The 18,185-nt window shown below is 41.7% G+C and overlaps 1 protein-coding gene across 2 annotated transcripts in view; it reads right to left on the bottom strand.

Annotated features, from left to right (window-relative positions):
* Positions 1 to 18,185, bottom strand: part of FBXL13 (F-box and leucine rich repeat protein 13) — a 132,036-nt gene that overhangs the window by 28,630 nt on the left and 85,221 nt on the right. For both annotated transcript variants that reach the window (XM_072147222.1, XM_072147223.1), the window contains exons 13-16: positions 15,723 to 15,821; positions 10,572 to 10,692; positions 10,327 to 10,489; positions 9,095 to 9,214 (exon numbers count right to left, since the gene is read on the bottom strand). In XM_072147222.1, coding sequence (XP_072003323.1) covers positions 9,095 to 9,214; positions 10,327 to 10,489; positions 10,572 to 10,692; positions 15,723 to 15,821 — 503 coding nt within the window. The remainder of the gene's footprint in view (positions 1 to 9,094; positions 9,215 to 10,326; positions 10,490 to 10,571; positions 10,693 to 15,722; positions 15,822 to 18,185) is intronic.

The raw sequence follows: 18,185 nt of genomic DNA, 5'->3' as shown, positions 1-18,185 counted from the left end.
TACCGCCATGTAGTATAAAATGCATACAGCTTGCTGAGAGGAGGCAGATGTAGCAGAGTTGAAGTATCCACCTCAGCTCTGCTACATGTCTCCAACACATATATATCTATATACACATACACATATAAACATATACATATATATACACATACAAATGCACAGATAAATTTAACTAACCTTTTTGCTTTTATTGTCCGGGAAGTTTTGGCCTTGTTCGCACATTGCGGCGGGGGAGCGGAGGAGGGGGTATGCAGGGTGGGAGCCCGGAGTGGACAGGTGGAGCTGCACTCCGGGCAGGGGGTTGTACCGGACTGCATGCAGGGGGATGTGCCGGCTGGCATGGGCGGGCAGCACGGCAGCACAGCAGCGTGGGCGTCCACGTCGGAAGCAGCGCGGCAGCATGGGTGGGTGGCCGGAAGCACAACAGCATGGGCTGGCTGGTGGACGGCAGCATGGGAGGGCATTATACTACGGAATCCAGTCACACTGATTGTGAATTAGAATTTTTTTATTTTGCAAACAGTTATATTCAAGTGACGTTTCGGTCAATCACTGACCTTCTTCAGACACTGTAAATGGTGAGATGGGATTACATATAAGTATTTATGCATAACAATGAGGAAGGTTTCAAATAGTGAAGGAGATATATACAATGGGCATATTTACATATTTACAAAACAAGTATAGTGGTATACTGATATACGTGATACATATACAGAGAAGGTCAGGGTTATTCCTGTGACACAAGGGTATATAATGTATCAATTCACATAGTATATCAATTCATATGGTAATGGATGAGCAGGGATACTCTGGGGATGCTATAGGATTCAGTAGTAGAAAGCTTGACAGGGCAATCAAGTAGTGATGGTACCTGTAAAGGAAGCATGAGAGTATAAGACAGTGCTTACCAATATGCAAGTTAGTAGAGGTTCAGGAGCTGCTATGCAGGCTGGGCGCTTAGGGGAAGAGCGGGAGTCCGCTTGTGTGGTAGAAGCGCTGTAGTGGTAAGTGCTGTGAGGCTTCTGGACCGGAAGTGTGTCATAGCTTGCGTTCCACTCGTTGCCGTGAGGTGGAACGCATAGGCTATTGTGTGCTGATAGGAGCAGAGTTGATGGGGGAGTGGCTGTAGCGTATACTGATAGTATTGAATGTGTCAGAATGTTAAAGGAATAAGGAGTATGGCGCGATAATAGTATCAAGTGGGGATACTATAAGAAATTAGTACAGGATAATGGGAGCTATTAGTGTAGTTAGGCTGAAGAATAAATGCCTAAATGGTAGAGTATATTAAATATACTATTATCGCGCCATACTCCTTATTCCTTTAACATTCTGACACATTCAATACTATCAGTATACGCTACAGCCACTCCCCCATAAACTCTGCTCCTATCAGCACACAATAGCCTATGCGTTCCACCTCATGGCAACGAGTGGAACGCAAGCTATGACACACTTCCGGTCCAGACCGGAAGTGACATTTTCAGGCGCTCGCGCGCCCGAAATTCCTGTTTAAAGCCTCACAGCACTTACCACTACAGCGCTTCTACCACACAAGCGGACTCCCGCTCTTCCCCTAAGCGCCCAGCCTGCATAGCAGCTCCTGAACCTCTACTAACTTGCATATTGGTAAGCACTGTCTTATACTCTCATGCTTCCTTTACAGGTACCATCACTACTTGATTACCCTGTCAAGCTTTCTACTACTGAAACCTATAGCATCCCCAGAGTATCCCTGCTCATTCATTACCATATGAATTGATATACTATGTGAATTGATACATTATATACCTGTTAAAGATATCACACTGGACTCAGACGCCATCTTACGTATTGTCGGACATTTTAAAGATTTAGTATCCATTTCACATAACTTTGTGTAGTGATAACTAAGTTTGGGTGTTTCCCTCTTGAAACAAAGACTTAGTGCTCACTAGCACCACCTAGTGGAAGGTATCCAGGTGGACATCTGGATATTTGGTTTATGTGAAGTTTCAGTATTTGCATGTAGCCAATAGTATTAGACTCCTTTGTGTGCTTACATCCAATAGTGTTACATTTCCTGGGTGAGAACACCCAATTATAGTTGCTGCTTTCCTAATTACACGCCTTATGTAAAGTGCCTTATGGTTTTCTATAAATGTCGGTACCTCAATAAACTCATCAGTCTTGTTTGCTAACTTCAGTTAAGGACAGGTCTTGTCTTTTCTTCAAGTTAGTCAATTCCAGCGCTGGACACAGACTCATTTAATTTGAAAGTCACCTTACAATGATTAGGGGTTTGAGCCCCAGATATAAATCTATAAGAAGTGGCGTCTCCTGGTTGGGCATACTTTTATGGGCATCTAACCATCGAGGTGACCTCCGCAAGAGTCCAGGCGGCCAGTGACCAGAACTGACAATGAGCGCTCGTCGGGGTAAGTCAAGTCTATTTTTGTCTACCTTGACTGTAGTTCTGTTTCACTGGCTGAAAGAGAGGCCTGGATGACTTTCTGGAGAGAAAAAATATCACGGGTTATGGGGATAAAACATTTATTTAATTCTTGAAGGTTGGACTTGATGGACTTGCGTCTCCTTCCAGCCTTATATACTATGATACTATGATACTATGATACTATGAAAGGGACTGGGTAAGGTCATCTCCTTGTGTGATAATATGTACTTTGCCTTAAATGTCCATATATAATAGTATGTTCACGATGATTTCGGCAAAGGATCACTTGTACGGTGACCGACAGAGACTGGACGTGACAATGTATGTTGTAGAAAAAGGTCTGCAGTGCCCTCTTGTGGATTGTTGAGATAGTTCAGAAAGTTTGTGATGGTGGAGATTTTCGTTCATGTAAGCGCGGATAGAATCTGGAAGTTTGCAGAGACAAATTCTGGCCAAATTTACGTATCGTTCCTTCGGGATTGATGCGGCCCCGTGATGCGGAAAGGACAGTAGAGGCAGGAAGGACACTGACGGGAATTTTACAGTTGAGGGTTCTCCTTGATTTCTGAAATATTGTGTGAAGGTCTCTAATTTGTACTTACTGATAGTTAGCGGGGTAGTCTGGAGCTGTATGTACGGAGGATATCTATAGCCCTTGAACAAAATCAGGTATTCCACAGATTCCACAAAATGGGTAGTGAGCAAAGTAAGACTGTAGCTGGACACTGCAGACCTAAAAAGGCGACTGACATAGTGTCACACAGGAAAGATAAAGAGTGGGTAAAAGGAAGTTATGAGGTATTGAAGTTTTTTGGTATGTTAGATGATCCCCTGAGTGTGCAGAGGTAGGAGACAGCACTTGATGTAAATGGTGGCTGGCTCAAAGACAAAAAGTGGCACACCCAGGCAGAAGGTTGTTTTGATGTAAGTAGAGAGTTAATGACAAAGGAAAGTGGATGGGGTTGATTACTGGAGACTTAGACCAGTGACTACGGACAGACCAGGACAGAGGGACAGGAATCCTAGAGAGTGCTCATTTAAAAAAAAAATGCAGACCAGCACCCTCTTAGACTCCACCCCCGTATTTGGGGGGTTAGAGAAGATGACACGCCCTACCATTTTTCAGTGGGGCTATCTTAAGACAGTATATTCTTTTCAAGTCCCTGAAAGTTAATTGCCTATAACTCTACACTGTAGGCTGGTTGTAGGATAGCAGCCGAGTCACCCTTGAGGCATCCTGGCGGACGTTTGAAATAAATGCCGGCAGGTGAATATTTTCACCAATTTCAAACATTTGCTAAGAGTCTTGAGTGTGCAACGCTGTTTGTTTATTTTGTTTATTTTATTTTTAAACTTATTTGATCTTGACAATTGCAGAAAAATTACTAGAAAAAGTGTTGCAATGTCTCTGGTACCTGCTTTCTGGAGTTGAAAGAGTTAATCAGGGGGAGATCTCTGTGCAGCTGGGCTTTGCTTTGTCTTATCTATGTCTGTGAGAAGTGGCCTTGAAGCACACAGAAAGCATCTGTGTTGAGTGGGGGAAACAGAGCTGACAATCTAAAAGACTTAAAGGAATTTGCTTGTGATAAGAATACAAAGAGACACACTCTAGGAAACTAGACGGCCCCAACAGGGCGGGACAAGGGGGAACAAGGGGGGTGGTAATGGAGAAGGATGTCAGCAAGAACAGTCCCCCTCTTCTGAAAGCCCCCCCCCCCCAAATAGAGTTAGTGCCTTTCATTGTAGAACTCTTCCCTGTTGGCAAATGTTTTCCTCTCTGTGCCCCTACATGAGGATTACCAGGACCTATTTGCCTTTACCAGTGTATTATTTCAGTATATCTGATGCAGATTCCCACAAGGGGGGTAAAACTCCCCCAGCCAGTACTACATACTACACGGCCCTACAGGGAGTAGACTGGCAGACTAGCCCCTTACTGGATGTTCTCCTTTTCAGTATGCGGAGGACCTACTGTTTTTGTTTGCCAGGATGCATTTATTGACCTTATGTGTTTTCTGTTCCAGAAGGGTTGCAAAGTTTCCGGAGACAAACTCCAGTACTGCCAGGAGAAGGTGGTCTTCCTAGGCCACTGCTTCTCAGCCACAGGCAGATACCTGACAGCGGAAAGAAAGCTGGCAGTCCAGAATGTGCCCCTGTCCTGAGGCCCTAAGCCTCTTCACATGATTCTAGGACTGGCCAGCTCCTGCAGGCCTGGGATAAGTTTGCTGCCTCCAGCCTTTTGCTGCCCCTTTCTGACTGCATTGCCTCTTCCCCATTCGCCCTTAGTCAAGAGGCAATTGATGCATTCTATAGCCTTAAGGTGGCAAATCCTGTCTGCCCCGGCCCTAGGCACATCCCACTGGATCAAACTTTCGTTTTATTTTGCACTGAGTATCTAGGCCACAGGTGTCGAGTCCAGGAACGTGGTGGCCTCCCCAGTGGCCCATTATTAGGCCCGGTTAGACTCAGTCATGAGGGGAGCCCCTCAGGTGTCAGTAGCTGCAGCCAGCAATCTGCTCATCAAGGTCAGTGAGTTGCAAACTCAAACCCCACATACCTTGCACAGTGTCCTCACCCAAGTACAGCCCAAGCATGTGAGCCAGGGCCAGACAGCTCAGACTCCAGTGTGCACTCCTGATGCCCCAGGATACACTGATAAGGTGCACAGCTCTGAATCCTTCATTCTATCGCCAGTCTTCCAGGATACACTGATAAGGTGCACAGCTCTGAATCCTTCATTCTATCGCCAGTCTTCCAGGATTCAGAGAGGGGGGAGAGAAGGGTGATTAACACAGATGTTGAGTTTTTTCTCATAGATGGCTCCAGGTCTGTAGGAGAAGATAGACGGTTCTACACTGGATATACAGTGGTCAGTGGCGCACATGAGGTAGTACAAGCAGAACCATTCCCTCCACACAGGTCAGCGCAGGAGGTGAAGTGATGGCACTCAGGGAAGTGCTACAGCTGGTGGAAGGTAAGAGGGCAAACATCTATACTCAAGGTATAGTTCTGGGGTCTAAACACGACTATGAACCCTTATGGAAGGCTAGAGATTTCCTCACCTCTGCAGGGACCCCCGTTAAGCATGGCACGCTGGTTAAAGAGCTCATGGATGCTCTCTTACTTCCACAAGAGGTGAGGATAGTAAAAGTTAAAGCACACACAATTTGGTGACTCCACAAGCAAAGGGCAAGTATGTGGCTGACGGGATGGCGAAGGCAGCTGCACAGATGGAGCCCAGAGACTGTCTTGAAGTCTTAGCAGTGAGTTCTGAGCTAAAAGTTTGATCCACAGGTGTTCCAGTCCCTGGTGGCCCGAGAGTCATCAGAAGTGAAGGGAGTGTGGAGGAAAGCTGGAGCCCAGATGCAAGCTAATGGGACCTGGATGCTGGGAGAGAGGGTATGCCTGCCCAGAGCCCTGCACCCGACAGTAAGTCAAGTAGCCTACGGACACATACACATCCAAAATGGCCATGCTAGTGCTCATAAACCATCAATGGTTTGCCCCGGGCATTACTACCCCTGTCACTAGACTAGTGAAAGCCTGTATAGTCTGTGCCCGCCACAACCCGGGTAAGGTGGTAAAGACCCCACAGAAGGTGACACCCAAGCCGCTGTATCCCTTCCAAAGACTGCAGATGGATTTTATCCAGCTACCAAAAGTGGCACGTAGGAGTACGTGCCTGTGTGCATTGATCTCTTTCCAGGGTGGCCAGAAGCTTCTCCCATGACCAAGGCTACTGCCAGAGCTGCAGCCAAGAAGGTGGTGAGTGAGATTTTTCTGCAGGTTTGGACTTTCAGAGACCAAAGAGTCCGGTCGCAGAACCCACTTCACTGGACAGGTAAAGACCTAAAGCCTTGTCCCTCCTGGGTGTAGAACAGGCCCTGCACACCCCTTACCCTTCCCGAATTAGTTGTGGGTTTGAGAGAATAAATGGCACTCTTAAGTTAAAGATCCAGAAGGCCATGGAAGTAACAGGGAAACCATGGCGTGAGTCCCTTCCTGCTGCCCTCCATTCAGTTAGGACCACACCCAACAGAAAGATGGGATTGCCCCCTTTGAAGTAGTTTTTGGCTGTGCACCCAGACTAGGCCCCTACTTCCCAGGTGGCAGGAAACCAGGTGGAACATGCCATACAGTTGGGCCAGGCCTTGGAAAAGGTCCGCAACAGTGTTTCTGATTACTTTTTTAGATCCAGTCAGAGACCTCAGGGTGCATAACCTGAAGCCTGGAGACTACGTGGTGGTAAAGAGACGCACCAGAGAGACAGTCTGGAGCCTCGCTAAGATGGTCCTTTCCAAGTCCTGCTGACCAGTGCCACGTCTGTGAAGCTAGAGGGAAGTCAGCACGCTTCCACGCTTATTCTTCTTGCTAGCTGGTCTCTTCTGACTGACTGTATGCTCAGGGACACCCCAACCATGACTATCACTGTATCTATAGGGCTGACCAGGATGCCCCCAGGGTAGGAGACTTTACCTACGGTTGGTGCAACAAGACAATGACCTTCTATAACACTGACAGCACAGGTAGCCCTGTATCAGCAGTGTCTGATGTGTACTGGATTTGTGGGATAGGAGAGTGAGGTCAGGCCTAGAGGCTGGGAAGGTGAGTGTATGGTGATAACACTTGTGTATTCCTTCCTCGTGATCCCCAGGGATAAGTTTGATCAGACACATAAAGTAAAGGTAGAGAATCCCAAAGGATTCTGGAGGTCTGAGAGGAGCACCTAGATGACAACGTTTATACAGATACAGTGGTAGCACCAAGGGGGGTCCCAGATGAGTACAAGGCCCACAATCAGATATGGGCAGGTCTAGAGTCCATTATTCCCCAGAGAGCTATGAGTAAAGATGTTGATTGGGTTAACTGGTTGTATTGTAATCAACAGAGATTTGTGATTATATCCGAGATGCTTCCCAGAACCACACGGCTTTGGACATGATCCTTGCTGAGAAGGGAGGAGTCTGTAAGATTGTGGGAGTGGCTTGTCGCATGTACATCCCGGATGACATCGCCCCCTATGGATCCATTACCCATGCTCGTGAAGAGATTGAAGGACTGTCCAGGGAACTCGAGAGAAACTATGGGGTGGACACTTTGTCCTTCACTTTGTGGTTGGGGGATTGGAAGGGTTTCCTTTAAGTGGGGGTGCTATTGGGGATTGTGATTTTCCTCTCGTCACTTATTGCGTGTTGTGTGGTCCCCCTCATAAAGTCCACCATGTCCCAGATGGCCGTCCAGGTGGTAAGAACCATGACAGGAGAAGTCCCGGTGTGGAGTATACCGTCTTGTTGAAGAACCAGCCTGTTAATAAACCCATAAACTATGGAAACACAATTATGTAATTTGAGTGTGCAGGCCTGTAACCCCCGAGTGACTGGCCTCCAGGGGATCTGGTGAAGAGTTAACAAGTCCAGCAGGTAAGGGCTTAGCCTACCTGTGGGTACCTGGAGTTTGAGGAGGTCACTCTGGACAAAAGTTACAGGCCATGCAAAGCTCAAAAGGGGGGAAATGTTAAAGATATCACACTGGACTCAGACGCCATCTTACGTATTGTCGGACATTTTAAAGATTTAGTATCCATTTCACATAACTTTGTGTAGTGATAACTAAGTTTGGGTGTTTCCCTCTTGAAACAAAGACTTAGTGCTCACTAGCACCACCTAGTGGAAGGTATCCAGGTGAACATCTGGATATTTGGTTTATGTGAAGTTTCAGTATTTGCATGTAGCCAATAGTATTAGACTCCTTTGTGTGCTTACATCCAATAGTGTTACATTTCCTGGGTGAGAACACCCAATTATAGTTGCTGCTTTCCTAATTACACGCCTTATGTAAAGTGCCTTATGGTTTTCTATAAATGTCGGTACCTCAATAAACTCATCAGTCTTGTTTGCTAACTTCAGTTAAGGACAGGTCTTGTCTTTTCTTCAAGTTAGTCAATTCCAGCGCTGGACACAGACTCATTTAATTTGAAAGTCACCTTACAATGATTAGGGGTTTGAGCCCCAGATATAAATCTATAAGATACCCTTGTGTCACAGGAATAACCCTGACCTTCTCTGTATATGTATCACGTATATCAGTATACCACTATACTTGTTTTGTAAATATGTAAATATGCCCATTGTATATATCTCCTTCACTATTTGAAACCTTCCTCATTGTTATGCATAAATACTTATATGTAATCCCATCTCACCATTTACAGTGTCTGAAGAAGGTCAGTGATTGACCGAAACGTCACTTGAATATAACTGTTTGCAAAATAAAAAAATTCAAATTCACAATCAGTGTGACTGGATTCCGTACTATAATGTTTAAATGGGATTGGGACCCTATCCAGAGCACCTGAACAACAAAACCCAAGGTGTGCGATACAACTCCTATACGAAAAAAAGCATGGGAGGGCAGTCAGTGGGTGGCAGCATGGGTGGGCGCCCGCACGACGCTACTCCCTCGTCCAGCAGGTGGAGCGCTGCCTGAGGCGAGATTCTCATCTCGCCTCATGGCAGGTGCGCCCGTGGTTGCAGCGCTCACATGTGGTAGATAGCAGATCATTACTTTAGTATATGTAGAACAGCCCAAGCATTTAAATATTGAATACTTGTTTTTTTTAAATCATTTTTGCTATCCCTTTTTATCAGCCGTTCTTACTTTTGTGCTATTCTCAGAAGCGACAGGTCACTGACACGTAGACAGTTAGTTAAATTTAGTTCTCTTATTTTGTTTCCAGAAGGTCCTTCTACAACTTGTCGTACACCAGGGTCACTGATCCTAGTAAAAGAAAACAAATATTTTTGTATTAGATTTGCATAATAACTTAAAAACATTGACATATATAGTATATATAGTTGGGGAAATAAATATTTGCTCCCAGGCTGATTTTTCCACAAAGAATTGAGTGGTCTGTAATTTTTACAATGGGACAGAATCTTAAAAAAAAAATCTAGAAAATCACATTGTATGATTTTTAAATAATGAATTAGTATTTTTATAGCATTATTTAAGTATTTGATACAATAGAAAAATATAATGTAATATTTGGTACAGAAACAAATTACAGAGGTCAGGCGTTTCCTGTATTTCTTGACCAAACAGCACGGACTTTGTTCCAGCCCTGTTCAAGGCTGTCACTGGGCAACATTGAGTTTCAGCTCCCTCCAAAGATTTCTGATTGGGTTTAGGTCTGGAGAGCGGCTAGACCACTCCAGGACCTTTAAACGCTTCATATGGAGCCGCTCCTTAGTTGCCCTGGCTGTGTGTTTTGGGTCATGGTTATACTGGAAGACCAAACCACGACCCATCTTCAATGCTCTTACTGAGAGAAGGAGGTTTTTGTCCAAAATCTTCTCGTACATGGCCCCATCCATCTTCCCTTTAATGCTGATTATTTTACTAAACATGACTAATTACAAGGGTATCATTTGGTTTATGTTGACAAATAAAAATTCAATTGATTATAGACAATGATCTCTTCCTGACAAAATGTTCTATGCATATATAAAAAATAAAATAAATGCATATTTCCAATTACTGCCAGGCTGTAGCAGGTAAGTACTCTCAGTGACTGACTACAGTGGTTACATGTCTATCTCTGGAGAGGGGGATTGGAATAGCAAAGGAAATATATGATTACACAAAAGCCATTCCCAAGAGTCTGCCAGAGAACACATTCTTATATAGCGGCTTTCTCTCCCAATTCATAGATGACTCAACCTCTCAAATATTCTAATATCCCTTTAACATTAGTAAGAACTGTATGAAGACTCTTCAGAACTATCTTCAGAGAAGCTATACATGAACCATAAATATCTGTCAAGACAAAGCCAGGAATGATCAATTTGATGTACCCACCAGGTAAACTAGCACCTGTTAGAGAATATTACCTGATGCAGTCTGCTACATTCAACACGGTTATATTCTTCAATGATGCAAGAGCCTTAAGACTGATATCAGTAATTTTTTGGCAATCGGCAACATAAATGTGGCTTAGGTTAGGACTTGATCTGCTAATGGCTTTGATGCTGGCATCAGTAATCCGACTGTTACCTGTTAGATAGTATTGTGATATTAATGTAATTATAGTTAAATTAAACAAACATAGTTAAAATAATGAATGTGGAAGAACTACCTTCAATCCTGATCTGTACAAGCTTCCTTCCTTGTGCTATGATTTTGAAAGCTACATCAGAAAGATGTGGAGAGCCCAGTAAAGATATTGATACAATGTTCTGGCACTTCTCAAGCAAAGTCTACAAAAAAAAGAAACTCAGACATGACGTGCGCTTGGAACAACAATGATTTAGAAATCCATTCAGTTCTAGTTTATGTTAAATCAGATTTTTTTTATTTTTCTAAAAGGAAAGACATAGCAAAAATAAGGATAGAAGAACTACATAACACTTTGGTTATCCAAGGCAGCAGAATTTGGGGAGAGTGGGGAACCATGTAAATTACAGGTGCTGTAGCAACCACACTCCGAAATTGAATCCATTTCTTGCCACTTGGGTATGAATCAAGCCACAATTTTCTACATGCACATAATGAGGATAACCTCCAGAAGGCATACAGTACCTTCAAGGAATGGTGTATAGGACATATAGGTTATATAATGTACTACATAGGGCATAACAAAGTGTATAACATACTGTATATTTTATAGCTCATTATCGAATTGTATGGCATCTTAGTAAATCTATTGTGTTTTAAATGGATAAGGAAAATAGAATAATAATAATAGAAAGGGTATTGCCCATATTTATAAGGGATCCAGGATATGGTCTGATAAGACTCTCCAATATCTAACGTGGCTGAGTTAGTGCATGCATGGTGGTGGGGAAGCGACATGGTTTTCCACGATCTTGCTCTGGTGCAAGGATATGCATTGTGAGCATCTTCTGGACGTTGAATAATACCAAGAAAAAAATCCACTGTTATTGGATTACTCCCAGGTGTGAAACACTAAAAACAGAAACTGATATCTTGAGGAAGGGGGAAACAGATTAACTGAACGTGTAATTCTTATTATAATTGTGAAATGTATTAAAAAAAATGGGTACTATACTGTGGGTGGGTGAAATTAAACACCCAGGGACTAAACAGAAAGAGGGGAGTCCTCTTTCAGACTTGTAATAATCCCCTCTTATTAAAACATGAATCTAATAAAATGATCCATGAATACAGTTGGGCAGCACCAGCATTCATGGTATAATTCCACACATTTAATTGTTGCTAATATAATTCAGACCATAGGTGCTGTTAATGTATTGGTGTTATACAGTCAGAGTGGATAGCCAACGAACGTGCAGTCCACTCACAATCATCCTGCTATCACACACCACAGCATGGTTATGGCTTCTGTGGTAAGCCGGAAACATACAGCCTGATCATATGACACAGCTGCAAGGAGATCAAAGATTTCTCCGGAGACGCTATCAAGCTGCATTCACGGATGGTTGGGTAAAATTCTGATTTTGTCTGCTGTCCCTCAAAAGTACTGTCCCTATGCCTACAACGAGACCCTAACGTCCCAACATAGGTTTCAATGGTTTCTTCGCGGGGGTAGGGGGCGCCGGATTTGGCCATCTTTTATTCATCCTTAGAGTGATTATCCAAAAGAGACTACAATAGGCTGTGGCTAAAAGGCATAGCACCATTCAATATCAGAATACTATGGACTACTAAAAGTGCAAAAAGGATAACTGGAGATATATGAATATAAATACAATAAAGACGATATTACACACAATTTCAGTTAAGCGGAAAATAGAAACTGTGTAACAAAACACAGAAGTAAATTCACTATTCCAGTGGACAAATCACAGTAGATAAATCTTATCATTGCATACATGTGTGGGTACATCTTAAGTTGACATTGATTGTCATACATATCCTGATGGACAATGATATTGATTATCACAAGTTATCATGAATATTTATTTACACATAAAAATTATGTACAGTATACAATGAGACGCTGATGTATAACAGAGAACACAAATAGAGAAAACGGCACGCTACAAAAAACAGCCCAAATTATATGTGTCATTTAGTCCATTAGGTTTGATCGACATACAAGAGATTACAAGTACAGGATAGGGCACAAACAACACCATTGGTCGTGCATGTAATATGTTCTCTAATAGAAAATGCCTTACCAGAAGAGTCTTCAAAAGAAGTCCTCTTAGTAAAAATTTTGCAAGCTGCACATATACCACATGGGTAGAATGCTGGGTAAAGACTCTTTTTTCTTGGAGGTTTGTGCGTAAAGTGGCTTTTTACCAGGATATTGACAATAGTGAAACATTTGCTCTAGCCACTTGAGGCTCTTTTTCCTCTGCAATTTTTGATATCTTGATCCAATAGCAGAATCTTCCAACGGTGGTCTAAGATGTCGTTCATTTCTGTCCAATGAACATGAGTAGTAATAAATCTAAGTTTAAAAAGATTCTAAAAGATTTTCCCTATTTGTTCAGAGAGTTACATTCTATGCTGTTTTGATTCATGAGTTTCTCCAAAGTGGAGCAATTCCTCCTCAGCCTAAGAAACTCTCCCTTGGGGAGGGCATTAACTGTTCTTCTAAGGTGGGCACTATCCGAATTTAGAAAGCTGTTAGTTGCCGTCTCTTTGTGGTAGAAATCAGTTTCAATTGGTATCCCTTTCTATGTTAATATCTAGAAAGGGAACCAAGGTCTTACTACAGGTCATTGTAAATTTTATATTCAAGTCATTTTCATTCAAGCAGGTGAGAAATTCTTCCAGCCTCTCCCTCAGCCCTTTCCACACAAAGACAACATTGTCTATGTAACATTTACAGGTAAAAATAAAATTAGTGTATTCCTGAAGATTTTCCCTGAAGAATTTCCACAGCATAGAGCAACCCCTTGAGAAAGCTGTCTGCAAAGTGCATGTTGTGGTCGCTTGCCTTTGTCCCTCATTATTCCTGCTGTAACATGCAACATTTGGGTAAGTAATGCTTAGTCATATAGTTATAATTTTACTCTATAGTCGCAATAACTTTCATGTGTATTAAGTAGAGAATACTTTCTGCTGTGGATTAATCCAACCTGGCCAGTATGGACAATAACTAAGTGGAGGATGAGGAGAACAGTGTAAACATAACTTCCGAGGTGTTCATTCCAGTTGCCGGAACAAGAACTCCACATTTTCATGCCCACACCACCATGCCCAGAATGTGGCCCCTCCAGAGCCCTTCCCATGCTCCTTCCTATACTGACAGCTATTATAGCTTTTTAAATGGTATAAAGAAGAAACGTTTCAGAAGAAAGGTCCTGACACATTTACACATGAAAGGACCACCTTCTATGGATGCCAATACATGGATCTGATAGTTGATTTAGTCGCAGTGAGATGAATGTGTAGGTTGTGGAATTACATAAATTACATAGCAACAGTATGATTACTGTGGTGTAAAGGTAATTCCTCATAATACATCCGACACACTTCAGGATCTAGGCAACCAAACTATGTCTCCAGACTCTTATCTTTTTGCTGACCTACACTGAAGATCAAAATTAGAGAACAATGTAAGATCACTTTGTAATGGATGCCATGCCACTAAAACTGTGTTACAAAGTAACCAAAGTATACCAAAAATAAAACCTTTATTTTACTAAAAATGTGATGATCATAATTAGACAACAGCAATGACTGTGGCACAGAGAATGATTATAACTAAATCTTCTGAAGGTTACAACAGACACCAATCAGTAGGAAGTGCACAGGCCTTTTCTTTGAATGACTTCAGCACATGTGCAGCCACAGGACGTCACTAGTCTCTCACACTGCTCTGGTGGGATTTTGGTCCAATCTTCTTCCAATCTCTTCTGTGACTGTTGTTGGTTTCTTGGCCATAACTAATCACCAAGGATTTTCCAGAGGTTTTCTATTGGGTTTAGATCAGGAATCTGGGCTGGCCATCTCATTGTTTCAAGGAATTGCTTTACCTGTTTTTCTGTGGACTGGGGGCAATGTCCTGCATGAAAATTGTAACCATGTGTTGTTGAAGAAAGTTTTGATACGCACTCGCATTCACTCTGCCATGTAGCTGTAGGAGAGCTCCAACTCCTGATGTAGAAACCATGACACTTCCCCTTGATGTCATCAGGGAGCGACGTTCCGTCGCCATGGTAGAGTTTGTATGAGACTTCAGGCATTGTAATTACTAAAGATCTGTTACAATGTACTGCTGGTAGCACAAAATGACACATCTGGATATGGAAAGTGGCGACATTATTTTTTTATACAAAAGTTAAAATAAAATAAAAATAAAACCTATGTAAATTTGGTTTCCCTGTAATCGCACCAAAGAATAATAAATAGGTGTCACTTGGAGCACACAGTGAAAGCTGTAGAAGCAAAAGCATAAAAATGGAGCAAAAGTGTTTTTTCGTCACTGTATTTGTAATTTTTTTTCCCACTTCCCAGTACAGGTAATATTGGACTAAATTACTGTGTTAACACTTTGTGATGGATAAGTCGGTTTTTGTTTCAGTTTGGGCACTCGGTTTCTAAAAGGTTTAGGTTTGCTCTAGTGCAATACAGGGTAGCAAAGGGGGACTTGTGGTTCATGAGTTCTGCAAATGTAGTGGTTCTAGGCAATTATTACCTTTTTAAGTGAACTAAGTATATATGAGGTAGATTAGCTTAGATTTCAAAGGAGGAAAATCCATAATTTTTTTTGCTACATCTCTGACCAGAACCAGTCAACTTACAAAACTCAGATAAATATGTAAAACTGTTCATTTTCAGAGACTGATGATATTAAGGCACGGAGCCTGGAGAGCAAAAATAGCTTCTTAACTTGATTTCTATAGTAAACCAGTGACAAAATGTACCGGTAATATGTTTATAAAGAACATTTCTTGTTTTCTATTGAAGGTTGGTTTGGTTCATAAATGAGGTAAGAGTTGAAGTCTGCTTGTGGTTTCACCTGTGATATGATGTATTACTGTCAGCAGGTATTGTCAGCGTAATATATGTAGCCAATGTTTCTTATTAACAAATACCAAATGCTTACATGCCTTTAAGAACATGTATCCATGCAACATAAATGCATACACTCAAAACATTAAGAAACAGTGACATAGAATGTGAAACATATTTTATCCAGATGTCTGTAAGGGAGGTTAACACAGGTCCACTGGCACCAGGACCCAGATCTTGGCTCTAAGACAAAAGAAATTCTGAAAAGAAATGCTATGCACAGAAAAAATTGGGAAAGACCATGTGATTGACTGTACCGTCCTCAAATGTTACTTACTGTAATACAGTTGTCTGTTAGGGTAAACATATCATTGATTTTTAGGTGTTGCAGAGAAGCACATCCATCAGCTATGTATTTGAAACCATCAACAGATATCTAAAGGGGAAAGAGACATAAACAGAGATCATTGCAGATGACTACACTAATCAGTGTACAGAAAATACAGTCAAACAAAAGCAGTAGCATGTTATTATTTTGCTAAAGGGATGTGTAGACACATTTAATTTTGACCAGATAACAACAGTTATCACTTTTTCAAATCCGTTTTAATTTTTTCAGTTTCCATTTTTGTTTTGTCCATGATTAAGATGGCTGCAAACTTGGCTGAACTCTAGGAACATCTTTAAGTGATATGCTTTACAGCAACCTCGTTGTCATAGACAGCAACAGTCTGGAGCCGAGTCATGTAGGTCTATACAGAGTTTACCAGGAAAGCTTTGCTTTATGGCATGATTTATTGTCAGTAGTGGGGGCAATTATGGTGTTGTCTATAGAGCAAAGCAAATCAAGAGAAAAATACATGTAAAAGTATATTTCCTTCACCATTGTTATATTAGCTACTGTGGGAGCACCACTGCAATATAATCTACATTATTGGCTACTGTTACTACATTGGCTACTTTGAAGGCTCCATTTACCATATATACTCCATTCTACAGGGGGCTAGCTATATACTACAGGGGTCTGGCCGGCTGGCTATATACTACAGGGGGCATTTTCATTATATACTGTTGGGGGCTGACTTACTATATACCGCGGGGGTCTGGCTGGCTATATACTACAGGGGGCTGACTGGCTATCTACTATACAGGGCTGGCTATATACTACTGGGGGCTTGCTGGCTATATACTGGGGTGGCAGTGACCAATGCAATTCCCACCATCGGCTTATACTCATGTAAATAGGTTTACCCAGTTTTTTGTTGTAAAGTTAGGTGCCGCAGCTTATACTCGGATCGGCCTATACGTGAGTATATAGGGTACTATACTGGCTACTGTAGGGGCACTGTTACTATATTGGCTTCAGTGGGGATTCTGTTACTTTATTGGCTGCTGTGGGGGCATTCTCTAAACTGGATGACACTTTTGTAGCATCAAAAGTAGCAGGTTTCTACTAATCCGTATCCAAATGAAGATGATGTGTCTTCTCGTCATACACAGTAAAATATCCAAATCACATCATACATAGCTTGTGTACATTCCAATATCGAGTCCATTAACTTACAAATAGTAATAAGTGGGAACATCCACAGCAGGAAACTATAAAGCTATAGATGAGATTGGTGAGATTGACAAGAGTGCATATTGATTAATAACTAAATAATCTGTGTAGATATGTAAAGAATTTGATTCATAGCTGGCATTGAAATTTTAGACTAGAATGCTATACATTTGAAAAAATGCTGATGACCTTGCTTTTCGTTAAATAATGATCCATCTATTATATTGTAATTGTTTAATGTAATTAAATGTATACTATACAACGGATTTATCACATGCAAAATAGATTACCTGTTAAAAATCTGAATCTCGCCCCTGCCTATACCAAAAAGGAAAGTCATAAAATAAAGCAACAAAATATAAAAAAAAAGGGGAAAACATAACCTGCACATCCAAATATGCCAAAATATAAGAAAACGATGGGTGTCTTTTACTAAGGGTCCGATTCGCGCATTTTTGTCGGGTTTCCCGTATTTTTCCGATGTGCACCGTTTTCCCCTGAATTGCCCCGGGATTTTGGCACACACGATCGGATTGTGGCGCATCGGCGCCGGCTTTCACGCAATGGAAATCCAGATGAAAGTGCATATACACCTTATACCCTGATAATTGTCACCCCACAAAACTAGATGAATAATACAGTGTCTGCTAATAGAGGCCCCGCCCACACCCTAGGATTTTGCACTGAGCAGCCAGAAGAGTGATAGGACCTAAAACAGCAATAACACTAAGTAAAATTATAAAGTAAGGGGTTAAAATTATCTTTATTGTGTTAACATCACTAGGGGATTGAAATGTGAGAATTTTCTTTTGTGGGAAAACCCATTTAAGGAAAAAGCTGGGGGGGGGGGGCATGTTCTATAAACAACACAAGGCCTGTGTACTATTTGACACTACAATTTCCTAAAAAGACAAAAGATAAAATGCTTATCGACAATAACAATATTTTAAGCAAAATGAAGAAACTACACTGAAAGCTCTAGGTTTGGCAATTACAACAAAATAAGTCTTGCTAAATTAGTCTTTCCTCTGTTACTAGGATTGGTGAATTGGAGTATTTCAAAATTCAACAATAAACAAATATTTGGCCAGATGCAGGAATAATTTGTTACAAAGTAATTGAAAACAGATCCCTTTTTCATCCACTGCAAACCACAGAAAAGCAGAGTAAACTTTGCAGCATGTTTATCTAAAAACATTAAGGGATTAGTTTTAAACTTCAAGTAAATAAATTGGTTTA

The sequence above is a fragment of the Engystomops pustulosus genome, chromosome 4 (assembly GCF_040894005.1).
Source record: "Engystomops pustulosus chromosome 4, aEngPut4.maternal, whole genome shotgun sequence".
Classification (NCBI taxonomy): Eukaryota; Metazoa; Chordata; class Amphibia; order Anura; family Leptodactylidae; genus Engystomops; species Engystomops pustulosus.
This window is presented reverse-complemented; position numbering and strand designations above follow the sequence as displayed.